Source organism: Nuphar pumila, chromosome 13 (assembly GCF_984573655.1).
Source record: "Nuphar pumila chromosome 13, dmNupPumi1.hap1.1, whole genome shotgun sequence".
Taxonomy (NCBI): domain Eukaryota; kingdom Viridiplantae; phylum Streptophyta; class Magnoliopsida; order Nymphaeales; family Nymphaeaceae; genus Nuphar; species Nuphar pumila.
In genome coordinates this window covers 46,025,766-46,046,999 of record NC_143261.1, presented here as the reverse complement: position 1 = coordinate 46,046,999, position 21,234 = coordinate 46,025,766, and the positions used below count along the sequence as shown (strand labels likewise).

The window sequence follows — 21,234 nt, the reverse complement described above, 5'->3', positions numbered from 1 at the left end:
CACCCCCAGGCAAAGTGACATAATCTTCCTAAAACCGTGGTCGGGAGGTGAACCATCTAGTTGGATTCAGGGGCACAATCGTACACAGAGTTTTAGTATACTCACGGTTCTCCAAAACCGAAGTCTAGGATTCCCACACTATAGAAGGGACATCTAGGAAAAAATATTAGTTACACTATTTTTTTTCTCTTTTTATCAAAAGAAGGTTCATTACTCAATATTTGTTTTGCAAATCAGCATGCAAAACCTAACAACAATATTCGTTTTGCAAATCAACATGCAAAACACAACATGAGACCTCAGCCCGTTACAATATAGAACTGTGCAATTAATTCAGAAATTCAATAAATATCAATTTAATTTTTGTGATGCATATAACCAATCATAGAGCAACACCTGCTCGTAGCCCACATAGCCTACAATGGTTCACATTTGACCACCGATACATATAATGCAAAAACCACAATGAGCATGTACATATGAAATCATTTATCATTCTCACAAATGCACATTCATACAACCGTAATGAGAATTGATGATGCATGAAATACATATCATGTTCATAGAATATTCATGCATTTTTATATGTTTTGAAGGTTTAGAACCCATGTATCGATGTATTTAGGTACAAAGAGGCTATGGTTCGAATTTTACTCGAATCAGAGTTAAAATGAAAAAAATAATGCATTTTTAGGGTTTTGGATCGGTTTTTGAGGCAGAACAGATCCAGATCCGACCCAAGAGTTCAAGTTTGGATCTTGGACTGGACCCAAACCTTGTAGATCCATAAACCCATGTGATCCAAAGTGTTTTCTATGAATATTTTCTGAAACCCCCTCTTTCTAATTTATTTAGGTAGTTATAGGTAAATAATACATAGTTTTATCTTTTACTTAGAATTAACTTTTCTATTATGTGGTTTTTAGAATTAGGACATAATAGGGATTTAAATAGTGTGATTTTTTAGGGCTGGACGTTTTTGGATGTTTTGGAAAACCCGCCCAAGCCTCTCTCTCCTCTCTTCTTCTTCTCTCTCTCTCTCTCCCCCTCTCTAATTCACACGCCCTCTCTTTTACTTGTCATATTCTTCATCTTTTCTTTTATTTTTTTATTTTTTTTCTTCACCTCCTGTGTTGTTTTCTTTGTTGGCTGTGATGTTTTTTCTGTAGGTGGTGCAAACCAAAAAGGAGCTTCTCCTCGGTGGTGTGCCGTCTACACCACGCGGAGTGGCCGTGCTCTTCCCCTTGCGGCTTCCTTTCTCTCTTCTTTAACCTTTTCTTCCATTCGGCTCTCGGACGGGTGCAACAACGAAGAGACTCCGTACAGACTACCAAAGGACGTGTGGGCGTGTTTTCCAGATCCATCAACCATTCTTTCCCCCCTCCATCGTTGGACGACCCTTGAGGTTGACAAGCATCCTACATGTTAAAGGTTAATTACGTCAAGCACGAGAAAGTTATAGTTGGTGAAATAATGAAAATGCCCCTGTGACTTGGAGAAAGCTTGAGCAACCGAATTTAGAAGTGGTTTTAGTTAATTTTCAATTGTTTATTAGTGTGTGACTTAGTTTATAGTTGCTTTAATTTATTGTAAACATTTTCCAATATTAATAAATTGAAATACTTAGTTAATTCTGAATATCATCATGTTCCCTGTGGATTCGACCCGTACTCACCATAGAAGTGGAAAGTCGGTTTTTATATTTTTGGTTAACGATTTTTCAAAGTTTTATTGTAAAATATGTTTTAAAAATACCATTGCAAAAAGTACAACCAAGAATGTGTTGAATTATGTATATATAAATATATATATACATATACTTATATATATACATACGTATATATATACATATATGTATATATATACATTTTTTCTTTTTTGTTCTCAAAATACCTGATAGGGGTATTTTGGTAAATCCCCATGTAAACCCTTTTTCTTTTTCTATTTTTCTTTTCTTCTCTTTTTATTTTTTCCTTTTTTTTCTTTTTTTCTTTTTTCTTTTTACCTTTTTGTAAGGCCACAAGGGCCCCACTCATGTAGTCGTTGGGGCCCCAACAGTCATATTCATGACCGTTGGGGCTCCCAACGACTACATGGGAGCCCCTTGTGGTCCCTTCTTCATTGCTTCCTCCTCTATAAATAGAGGAGGTTTCCTCTTGTATTGTAAGGGTTGTTCACCCTCTTCTTTCCTTCTTCAATAATATCCAACTTATGACTTTTTGTCATTTTTCCCTTTAGTGGGTTTTTGTATACACTTTTAGTGTTTGTGTTCTTGGCTCTTGGAATCACTCTTAAAGAGTGATTTGCTTTATTGGTGCTTCCGCCGCTCTCCTTTTTCATTACATGGTATCAGAGCAAGGTTGGTGATTCGGCTTCTACCTTTTTGTTGCATTGGGACGCGTGCCTCTCAAGCTTTTGTAGAAAGAAAGAAGACCATTCGGCTCCTATGGAACGTGATTCTAAAGTTGAGCTTTCTTTCAAGCTCAATGGATCCAATTATCTTATGTGGGCCTCCGCTATGGAAAATCATCTAAGAGGTAAGAAACTTTGGGGTTTTGTTATGGGAACTACTCCCGAACCCTCTCTTGTTGTCACTAAAATTGAAAATCATGTTGAAAAAGCCTTAGATGGCGATGGACGCATCAAAGCTATCAATGATCATCAATCCAAAATTGAGGATTGGGAAAGTAATCATACCAAAATTTTGGCATGGTTTATGAACAATGTGGACCTCAAAAATTGTGCAAATATTGCAAAATTTAGAAGAGCCAATGAGACATGGTTCTTCCTTAAGGGTATGTATACCCAAGAGGATCTTGCTAGACAATTTTTTTGTCAAGAGAAAATTCGTTCCACTAGACAAGCGGATATGAGTGTCTGTGACTACTTTAGCTCTTTAACCCCTCTTTGGGATGAGCTTGTTCTTCTTGAGCCTAAATGGGTGGCTCCGGAAGATATTGAGTTAAGAAGAGAACAAATTGAAAATGAGCATTTTTTCCAATTTCTTCATGGTCTACGATCGGAATATGAACAAGTTAGGGCATCCCTTCTCCATAGAAGTAAAGCCTTACCCATTGAAGACGCCCTTGCCGAAGTATGCCAAGAAGAAACTCGACTTGGCCTAAGTATCAAGAGTGATGAAGTTTTGGCCGTTTCTAGGCCCGGTTCAAATGTAAAAGCATATAGACCTCCCCACTTTAACAAAAATAATGGATATAGAAAGGGAGTGATTTGTCACTATTGTAATGAACCGGGTCACATTAAATCGGTTTGCCCAAAGCTTAAAGGAAAAGTGGCCGCGGTTGGAGAAAATTCTCCAAAGAAGGAAGAAGAAAGTGTCAAAGAGGGAGATATCAAAGAAACTCTTAATCATATCTCCAAAGTTCTCAAACATCTTCTCAAGACTTCTTCATCTTCAACATCCGGAGCCGCCATCGCCTACTCTTCATCACCTCCAGGTACGTGGATACTAGACTCTGGTGCTTCTTTTCACATAACATCTCATAAAAACTCACTTTCTAATGTTTTTTTTGAACCCATATCTTCTTATGTTTCAACGGCCGATGGGACATCTTTAAAAATTGAAAGTATTAGAACACTTGATTTTAAAACTTCTCAAACCTTCTTTGTTCCTAAAGTAAGAGTCGTTCCAAAAATTAATCTAAATCTTTTTTTCGTTTCTCAAATCACCGATCATGGATGCCAAGTCTCTTTCTCACCTAAAGATTGCACCGTGCAGGATCTCCAGTCAAGGAAGCTGATTGGGCAAGGCCATAGAAGGGGTGATCTCTATTTTATGGATGTTTTTACTCTTCCATCTAAGTCATCTTGCAATCTTGTAAAGGACAAAAGTATTGGAATTTGGCATGAGAGACTTGGTCATCCAAATTTTGTAAAAATGTCTTTTTTTTCTTTTTTGAACAATACTTGTAAAGACAATCACATGACTTGTAAAGATTGCATTTTTGGGAAATCTAAAGCTACTCCATTTCCTCAAAGAAATTATTTCATCACTCGGCCTTTTGAACTTGTTCATTCCGATGTATGGGGACCTTCCCCTATTTTGTCCAAAGGAGGATTTTCGTACTATGTGGTCTTTATTGATGACTTCACTCGATTTACATGGATTTACTTCTTAAATCGCAAATCCGAAGTTTTTTCCTTCTTTAAAGAATTTCATGCGATGGTTAAAAATCAATTTTTGGGAAATCTATCAATTCTTAGGCCCGACTCGGGAGGTGAATACATGTCCAATGAATTTCAAAACTATTTAAAAGAAAACAGAATTTTCCATCAACGTTCTTGTTCAAATACTCTGCAACAAAATGGTCTTGCGGAAAGAAAGCATAGACACATAATAAAAACCATAAGAACCTTATTAATCTAAAAAAATATTCCAAAATCTTTTTGGGCCGAAGCGGTTCTAACCTCAACGTATCTTATCAATAGAACTCCTTCATCTTCTTTAAAAAATCTTTCTCCATTTGAGAAACTTTACAATATGTCTCCCGATTATAAAAGACTAAGAATTTTCGGATGTAAATGCTTTGTTTTAACTCACAAAAATGGTAAACTTTCTTCTAGAGCTATTAAATGCATTTTCTTAGGATATGGCGAAAAACAAAAAGGTTATCGATGCTTTGACATATCAAATAATGAACTTTATATCTCAAAAGATGTCACATTCTTAGAAGAAGAAAATGATTTTTCGCATAAACCAAATGAAGATATTGATTATTCCTTTTTATTTGACTTATTACCTCAAGAAAAGGTCATTGATGATAATGTTGAATCTAGTGAATCGCTCATAGACGATTTTTTTGAACCTCCAAATGATGACCAAAATTTACAAGAAAATGTACAAAGGCAAATACAAGTCTACTCTAGAAGAAATGAAAGTAATCCTCCTTGTGCCCTTGAAAAATTCTCTCAAAATGAGTCAACTGAAGAATCCTCTCAAAGAAGATCAAATCGTATTTCAAAAATACCAAATAGATTTGTATCTTATGATTCTTTTTCTCCAAATTTTCGAGCATGTCTGCTTGCTCTTCACTCAATTCATGAACCAACTCATTATAATGATGCTAGACAATATGTTCATTGGAATGAAGCAATGGAACTGGAACTTAATGCACTTAAGAGGGCTCAAACTTGGGAAATCGTTGATCCACCCAATGGCAAGAAACCCATTGGATGCCGATGGGGTTTTAAAGTTAAAACTAAGTGCGATGGATCTTTAGAAAGATACAAGGCCAGGTTAGTGGCCAAGGGATATGCCCAAGAGTATGGGGTAGATTATGATGAAGCCTTTGCATCTGTTGCTCGAATGACTAGTGTTCGAGCTCTTATTGCAATAGCCTCTGCTAAAGAATGGCCAAATTTTCAACTAGATGTCAAAAATGCCTTTTTAAATGGAAATTTAAATAAAGAAGTTTACATGGAACCACCTCCAGGTATGAATTTAAATGGTAAAATTTTGAAATTAAAAAAGGCCTTATATGGACTTAAGCAAGCTCCTAAAGCTTGGTATGATAAGTTTAATGTTTTAATCAATTTAGGATTTACTTCTTGCTATACTGACACTGCTCTTTTTGTTGATGATTTCATTGTTATTCTTCTGTTATATGTTGATGATATGATCATCACTGGGGATGACAAAAAGGGGGTAAATGATGTGAAGTCTATGTTAAAAGAAACTTTTGATATGTTTGACCTTGGATTCTTGAGATATTTTTTAGGAATTGAAGTGGCTTACTCTCCGCGAGGATACATTTTATCTCAAATGAAATTGGCAGCAGACATTTGTACCAAATCTGGAATATCTGATGAAAAGAAAGTTGAGACTCCCGAAGTTATCAATGCAAAATTGAGACTTGAGGATGGTGTTCTTCTTGAGGATCCAACTCCCTATCGTCAATTAATTGGATCTCTCACCTACTTATCCATCATTCGTCCAGACATAGCTCATGCGGTTCATGCTGCAAGTCAGTTTCAGCATGCACCTACTACAGTTCATATGGCAGCTGTAATGAAAATTGTGCGATACATCAAAAATACCATCTCCAAGGGACTCTTCTTATCCTTTTCCTCATCTCTTGAATTAACTGCTTTTACTGATGCTGACTGGGGAGGAAATCCCAATGATCGTATCTCAACTACTGGTCTTTGCATTTTTTTAGGTGAATCTCTCATCTCGTGGAGATGCAAGAAGCAACAAAAGGTCTCTCTATCATCTACTGAAGCTGAATATCGGGCTATGGCAATGACAACAATGGAAATCGTGTGGCTCAGAGGGCTCCTTGGTGACATGGGTGTCCTCATTTCCTCTCCCACCAAGCTCTGCTGTGACAACAAAAGTGCAATCTACATTGCAAGCAACCATATGTTTCACGAACGGACCAAGCATATCAAGATGGATTGCCACTACGTTCGAGATGAATACCTCAGAGGAACTATCACATTACCCTACGTCACTTCAGAATATCAACTGGCTGACTTCTTCACCAAAGCGCTCCCAACTCCACGATTTATGTTTCTTCTTGGCAAACTTTCAGTCTTCTCCCCGTAAAGTTTGAGGGGGGCGTGTTAAATTATGTATATATAAAAAATATATATATACATATACTTATATATATACATACATATATATATAAGTATATATATACATTTTTTCTTTTTTGTTCTCAAAATACCCGATAGGGGTATTTTGGTAAATCCCCATGTAAACCCTTTTTCCTTTTTTTATTTTTCTTTTCTTCTCTTTTTTTTTCGTTTTAACTTTTTGTAAGACCACAAGGGCTCCACTCATGTAGTCGGTGGGGCCCCAACGGTCATATTTATGACCGTTGGGGCTCCCAACGACTACATGGGAGCCCCTTGTGGTCCCTTCTTCATTGCTTCATCCTCTATAAATAGAGGAGGTTTCCTCTTGTATTGTAAGGGTTGTTCACCCTCTTCTTTCCTTCTTCAATAATATCCAACTTATGACTTTTTGTCATTTTTCCCTTTAGTGGGTTTTTGTATACACTTTTAGTGTTTGTGTTCTTGGCTCTTGGAATCACTCTTAAAGAGTGATTTGCTTTATTGGTGCTTCCGCCGCTCTCCCTTTTCATTACAGAATATACATGTATAATCATTTCACATATGCATAAGATCACATACTTGCAAAATACATCTTCATTTTTCATGATTCATCTCATGTACAATATGCAAACATGCACGTGATCATGCTAGTGCAATTACAATATAAATTTCAGGTTTTGCACGTGTTCACTACATACATATGTATGAAAACAACACATTAAATGTCATAATCATGCATAACCAATAATTTTTTGTGCCATTTCGGCAAGCTCAGGGTATAACACTTACCCACCGAGTCCAAATCATGTTGCCCGCACATGGGACAACACTGGTAGTCACACCAAAACATTCCAATGCTCATATGTAAACGTGCATAACAGTCCAGTTATAAACATACAAAATCTGAACATGTATAGTCCTACAAATCTTCACATTACACATGTATAAATCTAACATTTAACATGTATAAAATATGTACTTTTAACATATGTAATTTAAGCCATAAATGTGAGCATTTTAAACATGTAAATCTGGACTTAACTACGAGCATTTAACATATATGAATCTGGACACAAACATGCATAAACATGAGCATTAATATATGAATCTGGACACAAACATGCATAAACATGAGCATTAAATCTGTACATACATGTAAACATGTAAATCAGGACATGCATATAAACATATAATTCTAATCATACATGTAAGTCCGAACATATATGTAAACCTGAACATTCATTCATGTAAGTCTGAACATACATTAAATGTAAATCTGAATATGCATTACATGTTTGCAATATATATATATATATATATATATATATATATATATATATATATATATATATATATATATATATATATATATTTGTTGAATCTGCTCAGCCAACAGCTGCTTGGGCTTTAACAATTTGCATCACTGTTGGAGCCTAGCCGAACATCACTGCCTAGCCGAACTGCAGTTCGGCTGGGGCTTTATCTCAAGGTAACAGTGCCCAACCTGTACCAGTTTTACCCTTTTAAACAATCACAAATCTGTCCCGTCTTATTCTGTTAAGTCTGCCCAGAATTTTTTTCTTAGTTTTAAATCTACTCAGTTTGTTCGTTGATATATATATATATATATATTATTCCGCCCAGTCGTCTGTCGACAATCGGCTGGGTTTACTAATCATAATGTTTGGCCCAACCGACTGACTGCAGTCGGCTGGGATTAAACAGAAGCCCATGTTCTTTTTTTTTTTAAAGCATTTAAGAGCTTGGCCCAGGCGACACAGTCGGCTAGGGTTGTGTATCATACAAGATTGCCCAGTCCACACGGTCGGCTGGGGCTTCGACTCGGCTGGGAGTGTGCAACAAAACAGTTTTCCCAGCCGACACAGTCGGTTGGAGCTTCGAATCTGCCCAGTCGGCTAGGACTTTAACAGTCTTCATATATGCTCAGCCGAACTGCAGATCGGCTGGGCTCATTTAAGCCCCCACCTATATATATATATATATATATATATATATATATATATATATATATATACACACGCGCGCGCATTGTCGCACATATATATGCATAAATTTTAAATAAAATATTCTTTCATTATGAAATCAAATTCTAAATCTGAAATATACATAAACAACCAAGCATGAATAGATTTTTCATAACTCAACCATAGGAAACCAAAAACAGATTTTTATGGGTTTTTTCAAACATCACCTAAACTCGATTTAGGTTTTTTTTCCCATCCGAATCAAAAGAAGAATCCGTACCTTGTTTTGAAGCTTGAAAGAAGACCGGAAAAAGTTCCGGAAGGCCGGAGAGGAAGGTAGATCTCCTCTTTCTTCTTTTCTCTTCTCATCCTCCAAGGTTTTCTCTCTTCTTTCTTTTCCTCTCTTTTTTTTTTTGAGTTTATATAATGGGGACCCTTAGAGGGTGACACACTCCCTTCTAGGGTTTTCTAATAGGGGCTGGAGATAGAAGTTTCCATATGAGATTTTAGCTCCAACTTCCTTTCCGTATCCCATTAGATCTTCAATGTTGACTTTTCAAACTCCTTTCTTTTTTTACCTTTTTGTTTACTTACCTACTTTCTCTATTTACTTTTTATCTTATGGTAACTATGGGATCTTATAGAAACCCTAATTAATTAACTACCTCATATAATAAATTTTGGAATTTATTAGATTTTTAATATTAAATAATTAATTATTAGTTAATAAATACCAAGAAAATTCCATAGGGTACCTTATCCCTTTGGGAGTCTTTTTAACCTTACATTTCTTTAATTTAAACCTGTATTTTAAATTTAAATATTTAATTTTGTTGGATTTGGATCTGGATCCAGTTTTAAGATCCAAAACCATATCCAAGATCCATATGGATCCTAAGATGGATCATATCCTAATTAATATGGGTCTTGGACTGAGTCCAGATTCATATTAACTTAGATCATATGGATCGGATCCAGTCCGATCCAATCTAGACCTAGTCCCATCAAAGTGGGCCTTTTTTGAAAAAATGTGATTTTTGGGCCAACCGTAACCCGGATTAAAAAAAATCAAATACCGTTGAACTCAGAATTTTGAGGCACATCTAACGGTATATAACTTAAATTTTGCCTCTGAAATTCACCTAAATTTAACCCGAATTTCACTCGATTTATGCTTGAATTTAAAGGTTAAAAATAAAAGTTTTTATCATGTTTTGTTTGACTCATTTAGGTATTGTCCATGAGATCTGGGCTAAGCCCAGACTCAAATATCATAACCTAACATCGAGTGTTCTACCGATATTTCTACAACACTTACCCAAAATTTCAACAGTTTATGAATTCAACCAAGTATGAAAATACACGATATTACACCCTTAGCATGTGAACCTTCTTCCTGTAAATTTTGATTAAGACCCAGGACATGTGGATCTTGTGCATCAGGATCACCTTGTTCAACATACTCCACAACAAAATGGTTTAGCCGAAAGAAAACATTGACATATTATTGAAACCACTAGGACTCTACTTATATTAAAAATGTTCCTAAAAACTTTTGGGCTGAGGCTGCCCTTACGATTGTTTATTTGATTAATAGAATGCCTTCAATTACTCTTGAAAAATTTTTCCTATGGAAAAATGGTTTAAAACTCCTTTCGATTGCAAAATATTAAAGATTTTTGTTGTAAATGCTTTGTCCTTGCTAACAAAAATGCTAAACTTTTTGCAAAAGCTATTTCTTGTATATTTTTCAAATATACCGTAAATAGAAAAGGATATAGATGTTATGAGATTGAAAATGACAAACTTTATGTCTCAAGAAATATTGCCTTTCTTATAAAAGAAAATGGTTTTGATAAGATCGAGTCTAAGAAACATTATGAGTACTCTTTCCTTTTTTATCTTGTTAATAAGCATGGTGATGTTAATGATGATTTTGATAGTGATATACATGTGAATAATGATGTTATTCATGATGTGCATGAGAGTGACAATGGTGACATTCATGATGCACATGAGAATGAGAATGATATTCACGATGATATAGTTGAATCCCACAATGAAATATAAGTTTATACTCATCGTTCCAATGATGATCCTCCATGTGCCTTAGAAAAATATTCTTTAAATCAAAACATAGATCAACCTAGTATTAGATGATCCATGAGGATCTCCAAAGCACCTAGTAGGCTTGTGTCTTATGAATTTTTTGAACCTAAGTATAGAGCATGTTTTGTGAGCATCTACTTATACGTAGATCCATCCTCTTATAATGAGGCTAAGAATCACCAAGAATGGATCAAAGTTATGAACAAAGAATTAGAAGCCCTATAAAAGGTAAAAGTTTGAAAAATTCAACCATTACCTATACAAAAGAAAACCATAGGGTGTAGATAGTTTTACAAAATTAAAATTAAACTGATGGAACAATAAAAAGATACAAAGTTAGGTTAGTGGCCAAGGGTTACAGTAAAAAATATAAAATAACTATGAAAAAACATTTGGCCCGGTTGCTAGAATGACTGTGGTTAGAACACTTATTGCTATAACATCCATTAGAAAATGACCTATTTATTAAATGAATGTCAAATTGAGGAAGATTATATGGAACCTCCCCGAGGACTAGGGTTGACACATGGAAAGGTCCTTCGTTTGCGTAAGGTCTTGTATGGTCTGAAGCAAGCTCCTAAGTCTTGGTATGATCGTTTTAGTAGTGTGCTGATTCAATTCGGTTTCAAATCTTGTTATACTAACACTGCATTGATTGTTAAGACTTCTGATATAGGTATAATTATTCTGCTTCTCTAAGTGGACACATGATTATCCCGGGAGGTGAAGTCATATCAAAGATGTCCTCAAGGCCAACTTTGATATGACAGATCTTGGATTTCTTCATTATTTTCTAGGTATTAAAATAACTTATTCATCATGTAGTTATTGCTTATCACACACTAAATATTCAACTGAGATAATAGAAATATCATGACATACTGATGAAAAGCGAGTTGATACTCCAGAGGTTATCAATGCAAAAATAAAGAAAGATGATGAAGAACCTCTCAAAGACTCAACTTCATACAAACAAATGATTGTAGCTCTAGCCTGTCTTTCTATTACTCAACTTGACATGCTATTCATACTGATAGTCAATTTCAACATTCTCCCACTATAGTACACATGGGTGTTGTAATAAGGATTATTAGATATATTAAAAGTACTATTAATCATGGTTTATTTTTATCATCCTCTTCTTTATTAGAAGTAATTGCATATTCAAACTCTGATTAGGGAAGAGATGTGAATGATTGACACTCAACTAAAGGTTTTGTGTCTTTGTACGTGACTCCTTAATTTCGTGAAAGTGCAAGAAACAACAAAAGATATCCCTATTCTCTACAAAAGTAGAGTACCGAGTCATGACAACTACTACTTCTGAGTTAGTGTAGTTGAGACAAATGTTAGAAGACTTGGGAGTTCACATAGCAGAACCCTCAAGATTATATTGTGACAACAAAAACGTAGTTTACACTGCGGGCAATTACACATTCCATGATAGAACCAAATACATAAAAACTGATTGTCATTATTTTAGAGAAGAATTCTTGAAGAAAACTATTACATTGTCGTATGTACCATCTAAGTATCAATTGGCGGACTTCTTCACCAAAGCACTTCTGTCTCCGAGATTTCACTTCCTCCTTAGCCAAGTCTCAGTTGTAGCACTATGAGTTTGAGGGAGTGGTGTTAAAATATATATATATATATATATATATATATATATATATATATATATATATATATATATATATATATATATGTGTGTGTGTGTGTGTGTGTGTGTGTGTGTGTGTTTCTGTGTTGTAATAGGTAATACCTTCTAGGGGTATTTTGGTAATTAGACTCTTGTAATAGGATCTTTCCATTAGGGGCAAAAAGTTTGTATTTTTGTATTTTCTTTATTTTTTTGTTGTGACCTATGATTATTTTTTTGTAAGCATGGACAAACTGCACCTGATGTGGTCAACACATGTCAGTCATGCCCTTGACCATGTCTACTAACATATTGTGTCGTACTTGTTCTCATATTACATGTGAAGGGGCATACCCTAGGTTTGGCATATCCATGTGACACTGGATGTTATTCCTTGCCTTCTCATGCAATTTGTTATTTTATTTTCATTTTATGTACCTTCCTTGGTAAATATAATTTCACATTGTACATTCATTTACTAGGATGATTTACTTAATATTAGTAAACAAGATCTGTGTTAGAACTGACGTCTGAATGACATATGTGTAATATTCTGATACTTTTACATATTTATGTACAGTGGCACATATATATGTGTTCACATGAGGAGCATTTTTGGTATTTTATATAACGCCCCAAAAATCCTGGACTTTAACTTATAGGTAAATTTTGAAAGCCTAGTAATCATTCATTTATCAGAGTTTTAAATAGTAATTCAGCGAAAATTGGTATTTTTGAAACAACAAGTCAACAAACTTTGGACGCATTACTTGCGAAACCTTTTCCTTTACACAACGGATTTGAAACTTCGTATATTCAAAACCAAAAAGATTAAAAAGAAATGTCATTTTAATAATTTAGAGTTTATACAAAAGAAAATTTTTCAAGGAAACCCTTATGCAAAATTTGAGAAATGTCCTCATGAGAGAAACGTCAGGGAAAGAGTCTCATCTTGACACCATCACGTCATTGTGCCATCACTTGTCGTACCGACCTTTAAATGTTAAATGCTTAATTTAGTCTGTCCATTGTTCTTTGCGCAACTTTTCCCTACCTTAAGAGGTTTCGGTTACCTCCGAGTGTAAGTGACAAAAGGCTCGGGCCTTGGGGCGCGAGCAGGATCCATTGTGCGAGCTGCGAAAAGCAAAATGTGAGAACTTAACTCAATAAACTCAAACGCTTGGAACAAAAAGAGGGTCGAGACCTCGAATAGGGCAAGTTTGCATCTCTGCCCGCCAATTAATGGAGGAATAGAGGAAGGGGCAGGGGTGCAGCCCCAAACCACAAATCTGACATAAGAGGGAAGGGGCAGGGGCGCAACCCCTGCTCGCCGACTAACAGAGGGAGAGAGAATGGGCAGGGGCACAACCCCTACCCACTATCCGGTTCAAAAAAAGAAGCAGGGGCAGGGGGCATGCCCGCCGGCCTGCTGAAGGGGCAGGGTGCAACCCCTGCCCGCCGGCCTGACAAAAAAAATCTGAGGGGGGGCGCACCCCTTGATGTGGACTCGGTAAGCGTCGATCCACGATCCAAACAGATCTCAACATGCGCAGAAGCTTTTTCACGAGGATGAATCCGAACAGGACTCTAGGAAATAGGGTTCTTGGGACCCGTGCGCTCTGTTTTAATAGAGGCGGTCCAAAGGAAAATCGTGCGCGAGTTGCACACCTTTCCAACGAATCCAAAATTATTGGATTTGAATCTGAACTGCCCGCTCCATGGACTCGGAACTGGACCAGTCAGACTGGTATTCATCAGACTTCTCGGACTTGGCAGGCAGTTTGTACGAGGGGATTTTCGGCCCATCAGATTATGGAGTTTGCGAAAACTCGCAACGGATGAAGCAAAGGTTAGTGTGATTCCTTTCCAGAAAGCTATGGCCCAGAATTTTTGGCCAACCCCACGGATCTCTACGGAATTTTGAATTTCCTGACAAGCTAGGTGTCAACTATCCTAACCTGCGAAGTAGGTTCTATTCGGTCACTCGAACCATCCTAGATTCGGGCACTCGAACAATCCTAGATTCGGGCACTCAGATGAGGGTTTTGTTAGAAACCTCAAACTTCACTAACGTGCAGACAGATGTTAGCTAACCAGACTAACTTTTCGATTTAGAAATCTCACAGTAAAACTCCAGTTATTCGAAAAATCATGAACCCTATGCAGGATTCTACAACAGTAATTAGCATGCTCAGACCTAAGGCAGGTGCAGAAAGATCGATTATTTCGAACTACTTACAAGATGATTTAAAAAAAATTGTAAACATGAAAGTTACAGACCTCCATCTTAACTTTCCACAGGATCAAACAGATCCAATTTTCATGGAGGGAATTGTGAGAAATTCTGAAAATACGGAACGCTATTCGGAGTATTCTGTACTGGACAGTAGCTGACAGACTTTGTCCATCTGACGGCTTGACAGGGATTTTTTGGGACCCTGCGGGCCGAATCAGGCCAAGACCTCAACAACAACGTTGACAGTCTGTCTTGGCTTTCCAGAAAGCCCAAGAACACAGGAATCCGACCAATATCTTGGAAGATACAATCGATTCTTTGGAGTCATCGCTGACAACTCTGGAACCGGGATCCGTTTCTTGACAGAAAACAATAGAACACACAATCATGAATTGCAAGGGGACGAAACAACTTTCAGGGATTCTTAGGAACATAAAGAGACATCAAATTTCATTCCACAACCACTAAGGCCTACTTGCTTAGTGTGAAAAAAAATAAAAAACAATAACGAGTTCGAAACACAAGAACAAGAGAGATCGAGATATCAAACAAAGTTTCGGAGGATGACAATGGGGAGGATGAAGCTGTGCAACAGCAGACCCCAACACAAGGTGATGGATGGTTTGACGGTGCAGACTCCTTCGGGCTGCAACAACCATGGTCCTCACCAACGAGGTTCTCCAACACCAACTCGAGCTTCCTTCCCTTTCACCAAGAATCCCTCACAAAACACTTTCACCATTTTTCGTTTTTTCTTCTTTCTTTCTCAAAACAAATAGCCAGCCCCCATGGTCGACCACCATGAGGGTCTTAAGCCCTCAAGAAGGGGGTTATGATGGTGTCGCCCCCTAGCCCCAATCACGCAGAGGGGAAGGGCCTTCTTCCAAGGTTGCCGCCCACTTGCCCAATGCATGGGTGAGATTTGAAAGACACAATCATTTCCTCACAACAACCAAAAGTCCCTTTTCCAAGTCAAACTTGGAGTTTGACTGGGGTCCTTGGCTGTCCACTTGAAGTGGTGACAACCAGGGTTGGATCCCAAGTGGTTTGGATCTTGGGTAAGATCCAAACATTTGATAGTCCGAATCGAACTAAAAAATGCATTAAAATAAAATGCAGGAAAAAAATAATCTACCCGACTACCCCATACAACCTCTAGTGCTGTAAAACATTCCTACAAGGCACTAGAACTATCCGAATTCGTAGAATCCGGCACCTAAAAAAATAAAAATTACATAAAATAAAGGCTGGCGACAAAATGTCCAAAATATGATTCCATGAAGAGCGTAATGGAATCGAAGCATCAAGGCGAGCATCGACTAAACTGCGGATCCACTAGGACATTGAACGTCCAATAAACGTGTGGATCGCCTCGAGTATCGATGCCCTGCTCGGGTCTGGAGAGTTGGATTGGGATCCAACTCCGCGTCTGAACCTCTGGATGCTCTGCATCACCCCTCCTATTAGAAAGAGGAACCAGGGAGGGGTGGCGCCCCTCCTCAGTTAAAAAAGGGAAGAGGGGGTAGGGGCTTTGCCCTTGCCTGCCGTAATCAATGGGAGGAGGCAGCCTTGCCTGTCGAAAAAAGGGGGGAGGCAGCGAGGAGGGGGGCGGTACCCCCCCTGACTCAGTGCTCAAGGGGAGGGGCTGCGCCCCTCCCTGTCCTTTGAGAGAGGAAACAGGGAGTGGGGAGGGGGACGACACCCCTCCCCTGACCCAAAGCATAAGGGGAGGGGCTGCGGCTACCTGTGAGGGGGCCGAAAAAAGGGGGAAGGTGTCACCGACGAGAGATGGTGCACGGGGGTCACCAGCGCGACGTGGGTTCCGGTGTCGGTGGTTGGAACACGACGAGCGGGAGAGAGGGCTCAGAGAAAGGGAGAAAAAAGCGGGGGAGGCGTCGCCGGTCTGGGTTTGCCTGCGATGGGTGGCCGGAACACGACGAGCGGGAGAGAGGCGAGAGCGGGGGGGGGGGGGGAGAGAGAAAGGGTTTCTCGAATGAGAAACCCTCGCCCCCTACATGCTTTAAATAGGCACGGGGGGTGGGGTACCCGAGTTTGGATCCGGATCCAACCCTGGTCCGATAATTTTTTATTTTTTTTTGTAAAAAGGCGTGGGGTTTTACATTTTACCTTAAAAACCTAACACGTGTTAAAGTGGGCCCGGTAGACCTGAACTGGTTGATTGTTATTTCTGTCTAAAAGTTGCTGCACCTTCTCTCTATTCTCTCTTTCTTCCTTTCCTTATTATTCACATGGTGTCAAAGTGATCACTCTTGTATGGACCTTGATCGACTCAAATTTAACCCCAATATTTTTTCCTTTCTTTTTGTGTCCTTCTCTTCTTGATCTCTCTAGTTATCCCTCTTTATTCCCCTTCTTTTCCATCTTTTTTTCTTGTCTTCTACAAGTTATCTTTTCTTGTCTCTTCACATGTTCCTCTAATACTTCAAAAACCTTCAGAATGAATTATCATTGATTTAAATTAGATCAGCCACAGATCTGACCTTGTAGGTTTGATAGGCTGATGTTTGCATATATGTTGCCGATGTCAACTTCTACATATGTATCCTATTGAACCACCCAATAGAACAATCTCAAGAAAGTGAATCCTTCAAGCCCCCTAAAAAGCCAAAAAATAGATGAAGACACTCTAAATGGTACTGTAAAAAAACCATCAGTTTTCACATCTCTATTGTAGACTATGATTTACTTTTCACCAGGTCACGGGTACATAAGGTCCCCTGGATGAACACTAGGTCAGGGTACCCGAGGTCCCTTGGATGCTACCGCCATGGACAGATTGCTTTGTTCCTAGGTCCATTCCAAGCGCTCTAGTTGCTGTTCAGTGTTCTGAATATAACTAGTGATAAATTCTCTCAAACTTTGCATTGCATGAGTGCATATCAACTGTTGGTGGTTCTTCTTTTGCTTGCCTAATTGGGAAACTTGTTATTCATATTGATTGAATGTGAGACCATATGATCTTGTTCTCTTTTTCTGCTGTTGGTTGTGTTCAAGTTCTGGGGGTTTTGTTCACAATAGTTTGCTATTTCATTCATACAAGAAAATATCATGTAAACAACTAACTATTAGTCATGCTGCTTTAGCAAGTTCCTTCTGATGGTGTTACAGGTGTGCAATGGGATTGCATCAGGCAGTAGCACTCTGTGTAGAGCACTGTGTTGCTGCTCAGGCATCATCAAATGACGGATGGTTCAAGAGCATTCTTCTAGCAGGTGGCACCTCGTGTTTGCCTGGTCTTCCAGGTAAGCTGTTTTGATGAATTTCTCTTTCTTTGTGTGTATATATTTACCCAACCTTGTTTTTTTTCTTAATGGCTCCGTATTCCTGAACATAAAAGTTCTATTTTCCTTCATGGTGGCTCTCCCTCTCTCTCTCTCTCTCTCTCTCTATATATATATATATATATATATATATATCTGAGAGGTTTAAGCACAATTGTTCACTGAAAACTATTTTATATAACTTTTTGCATCATTGGATTAGCAAAATTTTAACCTGAAATTGATCTGGCCATCAATTTTCTGTTGTTATAACAAGATTCTGCAAGCCGTTTTTTTTGTTCTTATTTTTTCATTCCCTGAAATATTCCTATTTTATGTACTGTAGTTGCACTATTATAACTAAGGCTTCTCAGGTTTGAACACGAATAGAGCCATCTCCCTACTCGCTTGTCAGGAAAATTCTAAAACGCATGCCAGCTGTTGCCATTTACACTAGATCTGTTCATGTAGTTGACTTTTTGAATCCCTTTAGTATGGCACCTTTATCAAACATGGATCAATTGCATTTTCTGTAAGGGCTACCGATGACACTTGCAGTCCTTATACCAAAACCTCATTCAATAAGATGTTTGGTACAAAATGTTGCATACTACCCTTCAGAAACCAATCAAGTAGGTAATCCATTTGATCTTTTGTCTTTTACCTGTGGAATCAAGCTGTGGTGCTCAATTGGGAACAGTGATATCTGCAAAATCAATCATGAAAGCCAAGATTTTCACTTTTGCATTAGAGATTATTCATTTTGAGCATGACTAAAGTGAATGTAAAGATTCTAAAGAATGAATCATAATGCCACTAAACAAAATTTTCATCAAACAAGGGAATGTGCTAGTTTGTGTAAAAAAAATCCTTGAGCAAAATGTAAAAAGCACTTCTCTTGATTGCCATGGTAAAACTTATTTATAAATTTAATATATTTTTATTAGATATAATGTCATTTATGATTTTATCAGTACATGTCAATAGGTGCTTCAGTTTGAAATCATATATCTAAAATCTAAAGAAGCAATAAGCATGCATGGCCAGAGGATCTAAGGTAGATTTCTTTTTTAATATTTGTTGCTTTTTCGATATATACATTTCCCCTTCTTTCCCTTATATAATGTGGAGTTGATATCAAATCTTGTGTGGGCATTGAAACTGAATTTGAGAACAGCAGGAGCAAAGCCAAAAGATGAAATTTCTACCACTTGATCAAATCTTTTTGCTTTCGCATTTTCTTTTCTTATTTTAGCTGTCATTAGTTTGTTTCGTTCTTGAAATTCAATGGAGAATTTTGCTATAAACGGACGCATCCATATTCCATAATAGATGAGAAAGCATTACCCAAGAATTCTCTTTTCACATGTCTTATGGAATATGCTCATGTTTCACATAATTTTGCAAAACTGATCTCTTGATTTCCTTGAGGGGGCTTTCAATTCCAATAGATCCGTATATGTTTGTCCGACCACACTTTGTTGCTATATTTGGTTATTTAATATACAGAGGGCTCACTGGTGATGGCCTAACGTAGACTTAAGCAGGAATTTGGGATTTTCATTCATGTCTTTGTCATGGCTTTCAGAGAGGTTGGAGAAAGAGCTGTTCAAGCTTCTACCACAATCTGTTTCAGAAGGACTAAAGGTCTTACCCCCTCCATTTGGTGCTGAATCTGCATGGTTTGGAGCCAAGTTTGTTAGCAATGTAATCTTCTATGCAACTTTTTCAAGCTATGTAACCATGACACAACAAAATGGTCGGTGTACCCGTGTCGACACGGGGGCGGGTACGCCGCAGGTCGGGTCCCACTCAGCGTCGGGTCGGGTTCAACTCAGACCTGAGTTTTTTTTTACATAAGGTCAAAAGGGAGCGGCCATTTTAGTCCCACCGTGCCTCCCTCTCTCTCTCTGTTCTCCTGAAACCTTCATCCTCCTTGGCAGAAGAGAGAGAGAGATGCCCCACGCCCCTCCCTCTCTCTCTGCTCTCCTGAAACCCTCATCATCCTCCTCCTCGTCGGTAGAAGAGGGATAGAAGCTGAGAGGGAGAGAGAGTGAAACAGAGAGAGTACCTCCTCCTCTCTTCTTGTTCATCTCGATGCAAGAGAGAGAGAGAGAGAGAGAGAGAGAGAGAGAGAGAGAGAGGGCTACCCCCTTCCCTACCAGGTTTGGAGGACAAGTCCAAACCTCATCAACAAACCTAAAAAAATGTTATTTTTTCAAAATTGGACTCAACTAGGATACCTTGTTCTCATGATTCAAAGCCAATCTCTCTCTCTTTCTCTCTATGTATAGCTGTGACCCCATATCCTCATTTTTTTAAATTGCCGTGTTGTACCCTCCGTACCCACACCCATACCTGTACCCAGGTGACAGTTTTCAAGTCAATGTACACAAACTCATTTGCACCACACTAACACGCATGCGCGCATGTTTGTGGAGGATGCTTGCATCATCTTATGCTACAAGCCTACGACATGCTAGCAGATAATGATCACCATCATCTGCAGAAAATCCTGTTTTTAATCAAAATATGTGGATTTTCATGAGAATAGTTGTTTCTTCTGCATGCTTGTTGCACATGATCATGACATTGACAAATCATGACACGTTTTCATTAACGCTTAACCGCCACTGCATGTTTTTTCGTTCTTATCTTCTTATCTTGAACTGGCATGCATTTCATAAATCACATGAAACCAGGTGAGCACGTTCTGTGAAGCATGGTGCTTATCGAAAAAGCAATTTCGACAACAAAATCGCAGTCGTTTCTTGTGATTCTAGGCAATTTCATGCAGCCAATTGATTTTTAACCTGGTAGTTGAAGCATAGCTCCAAAGGGACAAGTTTGTCAGATCCTTTCTATAAGCATCGAGATCTTGGATAAAGATGGCCATGGGTCAGATTATTTTCCTTACCAAGTGAAAAGCATATATGCAGTTACAGAAAGATCACATATGTGCTACAACTATAACGCTTTGATATTCAAGAATAAGAGGAGTGAAAAGTGGGATAGTTGTATTTTAATTTCTTTGTATAATAAATAAAATCTTTTCCTTGTATCAAAAGTGGATGTAAAATATCCTTGTTACACCAAATTGTATTAGTTTGGGTCTTGAGTTGGGGAAATTAATACTTGAAAACAGGATTTATTTGCGACTGTTTTCATATGGTCCCAAAGGGCTCAAAATATCATGTTTCATGCATTCCATTTCCTAAGGTGTGTTATGGGTGCCTTGGATTCTGTTCCCGCTTTGATCCATGACCCAGAAAATATTTTGGTGGCCATGCCACAAGAATTTTCTCTGAGGTTTGTGGTCTGATCTGCCAGAAAACCGAAAGGAAAAAAAATGAAGAAATAACATTTTCTACTCATTGTCATATTGAGATAAATGTAATG

The 21,234-nt window shown here is 38.0% G+C and overlaps 1 protein-coding gene across 1 annotated transcript in view; it reads left to right on the top strand.

The window, feature by feature from the left end:
- Positions 1-20,985, top strand: part of ARP8 (actin-related protein 8) — a 133,843-nt gene extending 112,858 nt beyond the window's left edge. The window contains exons 10-12 of the mRNA XM_089985238.1: positions 17,684-17,817; positions 19,424-19,542; positions 20,538-20,985. Of these exons, the coding sequence (XP_089841364.1) occupies positions 17,684-17,817; positions 19,424-19,542; positions 20,538-20,612 (328 nt within the window). The 3' untranslated portion in view covers positions 20,613-20,985. The remainder of the gene's footprint in view (positions 1-17,683; positions 17,818-19,423; positions 19,543-20,537) is intronic.
- Positions 20,986-21,234: the final 249 nt, after the last annotated feature.